Raw genomic sequence first — 13,028 nt, forward strand, 5'->3', positions numbered from 1 at the left:
GAGCAGGAAAAGGAGAGAAATTGATAGGGAGGGAGATGGATCCTTCGGCTCTGATACCAAATTGGTGCGGACCCAGTTAGAGAAGAAGAGAAACTTGAGGTAGAGAAGAAGAGTTGTAGAGGGGGGGGGGGAAGAAGGAAGTTCACTATCACATCTCACTCAGAGCAAAAACCCAAATATCTTCTATTCCATTCAACCTTTCAAAGTTGGATACACATGAATATATCAAAGGAAAATAACAACTCTTACTAGACTCTAGGACTGAACTTAACTTGTAAACCCACCCTAAAACTAACTAGTGTTCAAACAAAAATAACTAACATATTACCTATCCAAGCAAATAAAAGACATAAAACAACTACACTTCTTCCAACCCTTGTTGGACCAAAAACCCAGGTTGTTCCGAGGAATTATAGAAGATCTACAGGATATACAAAGGGCAGAAATCTCACAGGGAGTGTAGGCCATTGCTTCCTGATTTGACTTAATTCATTTCGCTCCTTGTCACCTCCACCGTAGTAACAACCAGAAAATGCCAGCATATCAGGTTCAAACCTGCCAGTAAGGTAAAGGGCATACCAGTGAGAAGAAAGATATATAAACAAAATACTATAATCTCAAGCTCAAGACTTTATGGTTCCTAAGTGACCCGATACATTTGAAACCATACGACCAAGCAGAGTCACAAATATTACCAGATCACTCTTGTATGGGAGAGGGATAGGCACACTGCCCGCATGCCGCACCAATGAGGGCACAGGACAGGGCATAATACAGGAGAGGCAGGGGTCATGTCAAAAGGGGAAGAGAGAGAGATAGACACACCACCCGCTAGCATGCAGCACGCAGGCGGTGTTTGCAGCCTTTTCTCCTCTTTAATATAGGAATTAAAGGATTACATTAAGAAAAAGAAGGGAAAAATACATACAGGATAGGTGAAGTGAAATACATCCTAGATTTTGAAACCAGATGTTCCTTCTAAGTAGGGAAGGTTGTTAAGAATGTCAAATAATGCTTTTCCTTCATATATGAGAAGCCAGTATATATGTCCAATGCATCAACAAAGACTGACATTTATATATATATACCGAACTGGGCACCGTAATTAAATGAAATAGGTTTGACCTGAAGGCAATTTAAAGGGTACATCCTTGAGGTGAGACATACACAATAAAAGGCAGCACATACGTTCTCTTCTCAAGTTTACCTAGTCAAACAAATTAATCCTTAATAAGGCATAGCAGTGAACAAAGACAACATTACATCATAATATTTTCGTCCTCTGAATCATTATGGGCTTATCAGTTAGAAACATTTAGTTGTTCGAAAATAAAAATCCCCCCATATTATCAGAAAAGAAAACTCATTCTTAAGGCGTCTTGCTTTAGCTTCAGCAAGAAAGGATGCATCCCCTTGATACCATTGTAAGATTTAAATTAGGAAACTGGTTGTAGGTTCAGATATTTTAAAATAGGAAGCAAGATTCAGATTTCCTTGTTCCCATCCCTCTTTTTACCCACTGAAGAACAATTTCTACATGCATGTTTTATTCTTCATGTGAAACTGAAACCAGTATAAGTTTTACAATGTTTCAATAATGGATTGTACGCAAGCTCTACAATAGAAGAGGGCATCTGGTAACTGAATACCCACCGAACATTTCTAGAGTTTAGTATAGAAACAAGTCCCTTAACAAGAAATCATATGCATTTCAATCTAACAAACCAGGATCAGCATACATCAGGGAAATAATGAAACCTAAGAAACATTTAACATGCTTTACTTGTATCATCTAGCTGGTTCAAGTCAAAAGTCATTAATAGCCTGTTCCACTATGATTGTAAAGCTAAACCATTTACACCATACGACCTCAATGGCAGTGAGGTTTTTGTTTTTTGTTTTTTTTTTTTTTTCTATTTTTTATTTTGACATGTGACCATTGTTGTCAAGGCGCCGCCTAGGCGTCCAGGCGGTGCTGTTGGGGCCTAGGCGATCTCCGCCTTATTGTAAGGTGCCTTGCATTGGTTTTTATTGGTATCAAACCCAGTATTGGCCCTTATTTATGCTAAATATCATTTAAGTAAATGTTTTATATTTGGTATTTCATTTGCTTAAGATATTATTCATAAATAAGCACATACCCCCCCTATTTGAATCCAATAAAAATAGTTAAAAAATAAAATTCGAAAAGGATAAAAATTCAACCCCCCAGTTCAAGAACAAAAACTGGATTTTCGACGGTAGGTAAAATTTTCAACTTTTTAATGCTGGAGTTTTTCTCAAATCTAAAAATTCTATAAATCTTAATACGGTAAACATTGCTAAACACCAAAAGTGCAATAAAATATTCATTTGTTTTGATATCTAAAAAAATATTTTCATTCAGAGCGATTTTGACAGCATTTGCGCATACCAAATAAGGTTTGACCGGAACATAACATCTTCAATATAAATCAGATTTAAGCAATTTTGGATTTGTTGGAAAGCTGATTTTGTGTTCTACCTAATACTAAAGTCTCATGTAAAAATAAAATCATCTAACTAGTTAAACTTCTTAGAGAACAAGAACATTTCTCTAAATCGAGAACAATTTAATTACTTATAGATAAGATCATATTTTCTAAGAACAATGTATAAACCAAATGTGAGACTAGTATAAACCAAATGTATGTTTGATTGCTTCAAACTTCCAAGAGTTTGCTTCTTCAGTTATGTTGTCTTCTAGTTCTATGTTGATTTTTTATGACTTAATGTAGCTTAATATTCATTTTTGATGACTTGATGTGACTTAATGTGGCTTAATATTGATTTTTGATGACTTGAGAAGGCTTAATGTTGATTTTTGATGATATAAGGTATATATTTTAGCATACTAAAATATTATAGCATACTAAATAATGTTAGAAAAGGGGGAAATAAAAATTAACACTTGGGGGTGCCTTGGTCGCCTAGCCAATGCCTAGGCGGGCGCCTTGTTGCCTAAGCGCTTAGACACCAACGCCTTGGGTCGCTTTGCCGCCTTGACAACTATGTAAGTGACAAGGGGAATTTTATTCAGGAACGCAATGCCGCAGAAATAATGTAACAACAAAGGCCGGGGCCATAAACCCAAAGAGTTAGCTCTCATTCTCAATACAAAAGAAAAGGACCCTCTGGAAGATAGAAATCTTGCTCTCCTAACAAGGTGAGAGTATCTCCAAAAACCTCCATATGTCTAATTCAGCAGCCACCCAACTGCCAGAGATGAATCATCTTGACTGATGCTATGCAACCAGCACTTAGAGACTGCAATCTTCAGCCCCGTTATACTTCCAATTCCACAGTGATTGAATCTGCCTTTCCAATTGGACCAGAAAAGAACAAAAGAACTGTTCCTTGTATGTCCTAATGGCAACCCCCAATCTCACAGGACCTGGGTTTCTCTGAAAGCTTGATGGCAATGAGGTTTGTACAAGCATATACAGTCATCCAGCGGTTAATCGCTCAGCTATATGGATCCATACAGAATCTAAGTGAGCATTTGCATCCTGTGGATGGGTATGAGGTTGAATTACAGTTACGAGATTTTAAGATTCTCTAAAAGAGGAAAAGAACCCTGCAAATGAGAACTATCTTGCAAGTTGACAGATGTACACCACAAACTTGCACTTAATTGAGAAGAGCACAGTTTCTCTAGATGAATATGTCTAAAGAGTATCTGATGCAGATCCTAGCCTCCTCGACTTAAAGAAGCCACCCTAAACCTAGGGTTTTAGTAGGAGCCTTAGTTTAGTTTAGTTTATTTCTATACTTAGTGATGTAGCCTAGGTGAAATAAATCTCACTTAGGACCAGGTTCTGTTTTAGGGTTGGCCGAATGGGCAGTTTAGGGTAACTAGGGCAAAATTAGGGTTAGGAATGGGAGATTGAGTTAGGGTTTTATTGGGTAATGGTCTGCAGGTTCTTAGGAGTCTATTAGGATAGGTCTTAACTAGGTTTGAATAAGAAATAAGAATTCAGAAATATTAGGGTTAGGGTTTCAGGTTTTCAGTTTTAGAAACTAGGCTGAAACTAGGGTTTAGGATGAGATTTAAGGGCTGAAAGTCAGGTCGAGTTTTACTGGCTGTGAGGGGAAGGTTTGGCTGTAATATGGTTGGGTTTTGATGGCTGGTTAAGTCTAGGCAGGTTTAGGGTTGTTGGGGTGTAATGGAGAAGAGAGGAAATTAGGGTTTAGTTGTTGAGATGAAGGCTGCAGGTTAGGTCGAGTGGAAGGTCTGCTGTGAGGGATCTGTGGTTAGAAGTTTAATGAAAACTGATGGTCAGATCTGTAGTTACGAAGGAATCCTAGTTAAAATAGGAGTTGCAGATTTAATGGAGATTAGGGTTATGGAAATTGATAGAAGATGTAGGGCTGGGTTAGGGAATAAGAAGGAAACTAATTAATTGCAGAATTCTGGAACAGCTTACTTGTAATAGAAGAACTTCAATGGCAGCAACTCGAAGAGCTTGATTGAAGAAGAAAAAGAACCTCCCGATCTGCGAGATGCAAGGAGTCGCTGGATTTCTCCAACCCTAGCCCTTGATATAACTCACAAGGGGTCTTGATATGACACACAAGACAGAGAAGCAGCAGCAGTCATGGCGGCAGCAGCAAGAAGAAACAAAATTTCAAACATAATAGGTGGGGGAGCCTCCCACGAAATATCTATTTATAATAAAAGGGGGGGGGCAAAAGGCCTTACAAATAATCAATATAAAAGCAAATCCTAGTCAGATTAGGAGTGGGAATTCCTAATCTGAATCCTAATCACAAACATAAAACATAATAGACTTATACTCTAAATAGGAGTATAAGCTTAAACAAATAAAATTAAAAAAACACCTATCCCTCTAAAATCGTGGAGGGAGAACTTAAGAAAATAAATAAAAAAAGACTGTTTTAACCCTATCATAAGAAAAGTAAAAAGGCTCCAACGAAAATCAAAGAACAGCCAATTAAATCATGGTTTCGGCTTCTGCATCACTTAGTTTTTATTTTGTGTTTTTAATTGAACCGGTTTAAATTGGTTGCATCCAATTGGTTCAATTGGTCTAATTTAAGTGAGGTGATCCTATTGGCTAAGAGGTTCTTATATCCTATTGGCTACTAGGGAATCTTCTTTATTTTAAGTAGTTTAAGTTGTTTTTAAGTCATTAGGGGTAGATGAGTCTTTTCTTTTTAGTTTTTAATTTGTTTTTAAATTGGTCCACCTCTCCACGATTTAAGTTGGAGATTTAAATTGTAATAGATTTAGGAATAGGCCTTTTGGCCCCTTATTTAATAGAAACGTGGAAGAGGCTCCCCCACCAAGTTTTATGTTTAAAAAATCGTATCCTGCTATTAGCCTTTTCTGTTGCTGCTTCTCTCTTCAAGAGACATGTCTTGTGTGTCATATCAAGACCCCTTGTGAGTCATATCAAGGGTTAGGGCTGGTGAACTCCGGCGACTCCTTGCATCTTGTAGATCGGGAGGTCCTTCTTCTTCTTCAATCAAGTTTCTCCAAGCTGCAATTGAAGAACCTACAATTTAGTAAGTTAATTTATTGTTTTATTATTTCCCTTCCTCCATTAAAACCATAATTGATCCCCAAACCCTAGCTGCATCCATAATCACTACAGCCCTATTCCCTCATCAGTTTACACTCAAATTTCAACCACAGTTCCTGCTCAGTAACCCTCCCACTCGATCTTAGTTGCAGCCTCAACTGTCCATTAAAAACCCTAATTCCCTCCATCACCATTAAGACCTATGATGAACACATTTATGTGTGCAATCTTAGGGCATAAAGCATACATTTTACCACATTGGACAGAGTTACTTCGGTGCTTTCTTGTGTTTTTCAGGTTTTAGGTGAATTCTTGTGAAAATGGAGCAAAAGATGCTAAGAATAGCTGGAAGCGCCCAGGAGTCAAGAAAATCAAGTTTGGATTGAGCACTGAAAGAATCAAGCCAATCAGTCAAATTTGAACGTGAGTACAGTGGGCCCCTTAGCATAATTTTGAGGTGTTAATAGTATGGATGCATAGCCCGTCGAGTCAACTTCGCAACGGTTCAAACGGCACTTGATTTCGAGTTGAAACGAAGAAGTTACAGCCGTTTCCGTAGATAGGGGTTTATTTGTAATTATTGATAGTCGGCCGGGGACAAAGTAAAGCAGAAGTTTGGATTCTAGGGGCCTTAGCGCAATTATTAGAAGTTATCTTTCTGTCAGCCGAAAGATTCCATTTGGAAGGCTCTGGAGTAGTCCAACTTCAACTTGAGATATCTTGGGCTCCCGAATTCCAAATTGGACGAAATTTGGGTCTATTTTGGGTGATTTCTCACAAGGAATGCAATAGTGAGGCCTATATAAGCACCCCATGCTCCACGTTTTTTTTTAAGGACAGAATGTGTATTTTATTATTTGTTGAGTAGAATCCTAGTCATCACTTTCTCTCTCCTCCAACTTTTCAAGGGCACTTTTGGAATTCTACTTGGGATAGATTTCTTTTGAAAGATATTCTCTCATCTATGGAAGGTTGAAAAGTCAAAGATGCCTTGATCTCATTGCTTGGAGAAGACACCCACAAAGAAAAGGAAGCACACGTTAGAATTAGAAAATTACTTTTTAATAAATAAAAGGTTTATGTATCTAGGATTCTTTTCTCTCCCTATTTCTATTTTTTTCTTTTTTCTTGGGATTCAAGGCATTGTAAAGGAGGAAGGAGAAGAGAATATTCTCTTTTCTTAGGGAATATTTCTCCCACCACTTCCCTCTTCTCCCTTCCCCCTATAAATACCCCTTGCCCTTTGGGTTGTAATAAGTTAGTTCTAGTTCAGTTTTTAAGTTAGTTTTAGTTTAGTTTTAATTCAGTTTTTAGTTCAATTAATTAGTGAAATTTTTTCTTCTCTTCTTCTAGTTTTTGGCTTTCTAAGTTCTAGTTTGATTTCATGCTTTCAATTCTACGGTTGTAATGCTTTTGATTCATGCTTTAATTTTATGTCTTCAATGTGGTTATAATAATTCTAGTTTAGTTTCAAGCTTTCTAGTCTAAGTTCCTAAGTTGATGACAAGACTTGGAGATTTAGAAGAGAAGACATGCAAGGTTCGTTCAAGTATCCAGGTTTTTACTCTCTAAACTCTTAAACTCATTCTCCCTCTCTTCTATCTCATTCTCTCTTCTTCCATCTCATTCTTCTTCTTCTTCTCCCTCTATTTCTTTTATTTTTTTTATGTGGTTGTGGTTAGATGGATATGTGTTAGGACGCCAATTTAATTCATACCAATTTAATTCGTTAGATGCTTGTGAGTTAGGATGTGTTAATTTGTTAGTTTAATTAGTTTAATTTAACACTTTAATTTGGTTCACTTTGCATTACTTTTAAGTTAGTTAAATAGAATGGCGTATATCTCCTCGTATTCGACCCGTAGCTACGATTGACCCATACGCTTGCGATATTATTTTAGCTCAAACAACCTAAAACCCTAAAACCTGTCTAGACCTAACCAGCCATCAAAATCCAATCAAACTTCAGCCGAACCACCCTCTCACTGCCAGTAAAACTCGACCTGAAGTCCAGCCCTGAAATCCCATCCTAAACCCTAGTTTCAGCTAGATTCTAAAACCTAAAACCTGAAACCCTAAACCTAAATTTCTGGAATTTTAAGACTTATTCAAACCTAACCAAATCTAGTTTATAAAGACCCTTAGAACCTGCATATTAAAACCCTCTAAACCCTATTACCATTAGTCAACCCTAACCCTAATTTTTGCCCTATTTAGCCTAAGCTGTCCCAACCAGCAGCCTTGTTAAGTGATCCTAGTACCCTGGCTCCTAGTGGGACTATTCCTACCTAGGACTACATTAGTATATGTAGACGGATACTCTGTGCTTTTATCTGCCACATGGCAGCTTAGTTGGTCCTCAAATTTTGTGAATAAGTTATTCATGTCATCTCAGAGTTGTGTGATAAATTCATCTCAACAGCAGGTCACCATGTGGCATAATCAACAGGTCAATTTGGTCAAGGTTTGGATGGTTGGGAAAAAGATTCAATATATGGTAGGCCATATGATCAAGTTTGACCTTGAAATTTGAAAGATGGCCAATTCACATGCCCCCTCCCCAATTATCCAACCTCAGAACTGCCACATCAGCCCTCCGTTGATATAATGGCTTAAAATATGATGTAGGAAAAATTCATTAGATAGTGGGCCAGATGCTTGAGATTGGTAACAAAATAAGACGTGGACAATCCAAATGGTGCTATATCAATCAAACAGTTGGATTAGCCACATCATAGCAGAAGACACCATCCATCAAAACATACCATGTCTAGAAAATGTTTTGAATGGAACTGGCTTTTGAGTCATTAGCAATAGAATCTGATAAATTCAAATCTGAAATGCAAGTGAAGAAATTGTCATATGATAGACATTTGGATATTAATTCTTTCATTAATGGATAGTCATATGGTTTAGTACCCAATATTTGAGATTCTTTTTTATAGTCAAATGACATTTTGTAATAGAAACAAAAAAAAAAACCAACTGTAGATAGAGAAAAAACATCCAACTATATAGTAAGACCACTCTTATGAGAAAGTTCAAACCCCTATTCACATGGCTTGCACTTGAAATCTCTATTTTCACTATCTAGTAATTCTTGTATTACATTCCAACAGCCTTAGTTTATAAGCACATACCTCAAGTGAACTGCAATGAAACGTTTGGCCATCTTATGCATTCTCATTGCAAGTTTTTTACCAAGTTCCCGTATAGGTTTTGTAAATCTCAAAGAATGATAATTCACTCGGCAACGAAGCTTTTGTAGTTCATCGTCAAGGCTGTTTGCAAGCCTATAATCAAACTTTGTCAACTGAACAGCCTGCAAATATTCTAAGTGTTACTTTTCTTTCTGAACTTAATTTAAATTTGCTATTAAAACAAAGCAGAATCCAAGTTCACAAAGGTACTGTCAGACTGGCATGACAATTCAAATCAGATATGTGCAAGACAGCCTAATAAATCAATAACCAAAACAGTAACAATACAAGATGATAATTTGCAGAGACTGCTAATGAGATTTTACCCCTTTTTTTTTGGAAGTACAGAACTGTTAGGGAACAGTACCCAGTAATGTAGTCCTAAGTTTGAATAGTCAAACTAGGAGTCAAATAACCAGGATCATAGTTGTCAAGGCGTCTAGGTGACCCAAGGCATTGGAGAGGGTAAAAATTAAGGTGACACCAACAAGGTGACCAAGGCGTCCAAGCCGTCCAAGGTGCCCAGATGCCTAGGAGACACCTTGACAACTATGACCAGGATCTGATCTGAACTGTAATTCGGTTAGGTCAAACTATGTGATTTTGGTCAAATTAGGGTTAGGGTTTTGTGTAGTCTAGGGTTTGATGGTAGGGTTAGGGTAAGTTGATGTAGGGGAGCCTTCCAATGAAGGTTTCGTTAAGTTTTAACAAGTCTAAGACTACTGGACAGAATCGGCAGCAAGTTATGGGATCTAGCGTTAGGGGTTTGGAAAGATGGGAAATTGGAGATTTATGGTTAATGGCTGGGCAGAATTACACCAGCCTTGGATCGAGTTTCCCAGATGGGCAGTAGAGGACTCGGTCCAAGTATGGAGCCGTTCTCACGGTTGGAATTGGCTGTGAGGGTTGTAGGTGGTCTAGAAGAGGAGAAGAAGAGGTTAGGGTTTTGGTTCAGGTTCACCCTTACTTGTAAATTGAAGAACAATTTGAAAAGAATTTTTGCTAATGAAGAATGATACTTGAACCAGAACTTGAATGTAGAACAGTGAATGCAGAAGATAAAAGTAACCACAAACCACCCGGGCTTCCCACCACAAGCTGTCAATCGGATCAAACACTGATTCCTTTAGCCTTTTTTTTTTTTGGATGAATAAAAGTAAATTAAGATTCCTTCAGCCTTGATCAAACACAAGACAAAATTCTTCAATGAACAAGAAGAGCAGCAAAAAGATTTTCATTAATCAAAATTTGTTTCCAATGTTTTGCCCCCTTACAACCTTATAGACTCAAAAATAGAGTCAAAACACTAAAAAGGAAAGGGCCGAAAGGCCTAACCCAATACTTAATCTATTAGGTAACCTAAACTAACTAGGAAACTGAAATACTGAAGGAAATAGACTCAAAACATGGCTAGACTAATAGAGTCCTAATTCAGCCCAACTTACAAAACAATTAAATAGTGACATGACCACTTAACCAAATAAAAAAGAAAGCTACTAACTAATCCCGTATGTAACCTTATTACCCATAGTTTAGGCCCATAAAAGTGGCCTATTAAATTGAAAACCCATGGGATCAAAGGCCCAACATGTATATAACCCAACCCTAGACTTATTCCTAAGTAAAGAAGCCCAATTTGGTGATAAATCTGCATCACCCAGTTCATAAATCAGAAAGAAGATGAAGCTTCCCTTTTTTTTCTTTTTTTTGGGGGGGGGAGGGGTGTAAGAAGAGAGATATAATTATCCACAAACATTATGGGGCACAATTCCAAGAAAATTAAAAGAAAATCAGCAGATCAGCTAACTCCACTGCAATAACACAGGCCTGATGAAGGTTGACACCAAGTCACCTACAAAAAGGCCATGACTACTCCTATGAACCAAATTAAGGTCAAAACCTTCAAAGGACAAAATATTTACAAATTGGGAAAAAATTCCCCATGATGGAAGGGTGCAATTTCCCTCTCACATGATTAGTTTATGATTTTCTCTTTCTTGCTTTGAATATGTGCGTCCCATATAGATGATACCTTTTTCAAGACCCATTTGTGTGGCATGCAGATTCCTCCCACACTGGCAGCATGGTGAACCCTCTCCCTTACAAATTATACCAGATAATTCACAGAACATATAAAATATATTAAACAATACATAGATGAGGGCGGACCATGGCACAATGGTAAAGTTGCTCCATTGCAACCTAGTGGTCGTGCGTTCAAGTCGGAAAACAGCCTCTCCGCGAAGCCGGGGGTAATGCTGCATACATTATGACCCTCCCCAGACCCCGCAGTGGAGGGAGTCTCATGCATTGGGTACACCCTTTTTTTAAACAATACATAGATTATGAGTAAGAATAAGATGCCAGAACAAGTTCCAGGACTTCTTACACGCCTCCTCAAGAGTATAGGCAGCACTTGGTCCAGATAATATTCAGGAGGTGACTTCCTTGGCACACGCATTGTATATGGAGGTTTTTCCATTGATCTCATTACTTTACCAGGAATTCTTTTTACAATGGTGACATCCTTTGCAAGAGACGTAATGAACCAGTCAACATCGAAAATATTAATGAAGTCACTGCATGCAAAGGGGATATTATCTGTCATAATATAGTAAATAGTAATTATAATGATTATGACAAAGAATAAACAGATAGATAATAAATTTAAGTACAATAAAGTCCAGCCAACTCACCTATCATCTTTCCAGAAGGAATTATGATCCAGCTCTGGTACAACTAGTGTAGCATTCAAAATGCGTGCAACAACTACTGCATCTGTTATCTGAGTTCCATGGAGACAAAGCAAAGAAGAAAATAATAACACATAAGACATTCTATTATCATGCTCTAGATGCTATGGCAATAATGGAACGTCACAATACTACAGTGGATGGTGAACTGTAATGCTTCACAAAAAAAAATGATGCAAAGAAACACTTCAAGTGGCCTGAAACCACTACAGAGAGGGAAAGGTTTTTTCTTCTTTAATTTCTTTGCTAAGAAGCATACAAAATTCGATGCTTAGTTGAAGAAATGGTGATTTTGTATCAGCAAATATTTGGCACAACAGGATTGTGTATAGTTCAGTTTCATGACATAAAGATATTTAGCAATCCATTAACACGTAAGGAAAAACAAGCATTTAGAACATAGGGAAACATACAAAAAATGGATATATTCCACCTACTGCTTAGGTGGTGCTCAGATTTGTTGCAAAGGCAGAACCCAGATTTAGCTACTTGCTTCCAATTTCAGTCTAAAATTATTTCACTACATGGCAGAATAAACACTAAGAAATGATTGAAAAGATGATGCTTTGATAAACATTCAAGAAGAACAATACTAGGATAAAGTTCATATATTTGGTGGTCAATCAGAAGACATGGTAATGCAATACTGATTTAATGGAATAAAACAGTACCCAAATAGGATCGAAAATAGAGAGATATGCAAGTAGTTTTAGAACGAAATATCTAGAACAAAATCCAGCAATCAAATTGATCTGATATTCAGGTCAAGATCTCATATTAGTGAATGAAAACCTTGCTGATAGTTTCAGCAGGATCCAATGGTTGGATCAGATTATAATACGGAATCCTAGTTAGACTAGGAGAAGGGCAAATCAGTCAAAATATAATTCTGATCAATGAACAGATCACAGAACTAGGATAAAGAACAGAATATCAATAAATAGTATCAATATCAAAATAAACAAACCAGCAGAATAGACAAATCGAATTCAGCAATAAACCCAAGAAAGAAAGAACTACTTGAAATAGGACTCTATTAAAGACTAGACAGAATCTGAAATTGAAAACAGGGATGATAGAGAAAATTCTTAATTTCAGTATTCAGTAATCGAATTCAACATTGGTCGAATGAAACGACCCAAGTCAGACACTCTCAGTATGAGTGGGATTGTTGGATTTAATCAACAGAATCAGAAATTGAAGACAGAATTTGAAAACAGGTAATTTTAACTGATGACTGCAGAAAATAGAACTTGAATCAGATTATGAACTCACCTCCAAATCAATAATCTAATGATGATTGAGTTGAAGAATTGGAAAATCAAAGATGGACAGAATTGCAGAAACGAACAAATAGTGACACAGTACCTACCTTAAAAGAGATGTTTGAGAGGAAACAATCTGGGTTCTCACCACAAGGTGTTTGATTGGATCAAACACAATCAATGCCTTGATCACACACAAGGAAGAGTATACCACGACAAGCAGCAAAGACAGCTTCTCATTAATGA

General features: G+C 37.2%; 1 protein-coding gene across 1 annotated transcript in view; it reads right to left on the bottom strand.

Moving 5' to 3' along the window:
- The window catches only part of LOC122644582 (O-fucosyltransferase 29-like), a 45,057-nt gene that overhangs the window by 14,647 nt on the left and 17,382 nt on the right, over positions 1-13,028 (bottom strand). Inside the window, exons 4-7 of the mRNA XM_043837964.1 lie at positions 11,461-11,549; positions 11,154-11,343; positions 8,705-8,886; positions 453-555 (exon numbers count right to left, since the gene is read on the bottom strand). Coding sequence (XP_043693899.1) covers positions 453-555; positions 8,705-8,886; positions 11,154-11,343; positions 11,461-11,549 — 564 coding nt within the window. The remainder of the gene's footprint in view (positions 1-452; positions 556-8,704; positions 8,887-11,153; positions 11,344-11,460; positions 11,550-13,028) is intronic.

Source organism: Telopea speciosissima, chromosome 1 (assembly GCF_018873765.1).
Source record: "Telopea speciosissima isolate NSW1024214 ecotype Mountain lineage chromosome 1, Tspe_v1, whole genome shotgun sequence".
NCBI classification, from domain to species: domain Eukaryota; kingdom Viridiplantae; phylum Streptophyta; class Magnoliopsida; order Proteales; family Proteaceae; genus Telopea; species Telopea speciosissima.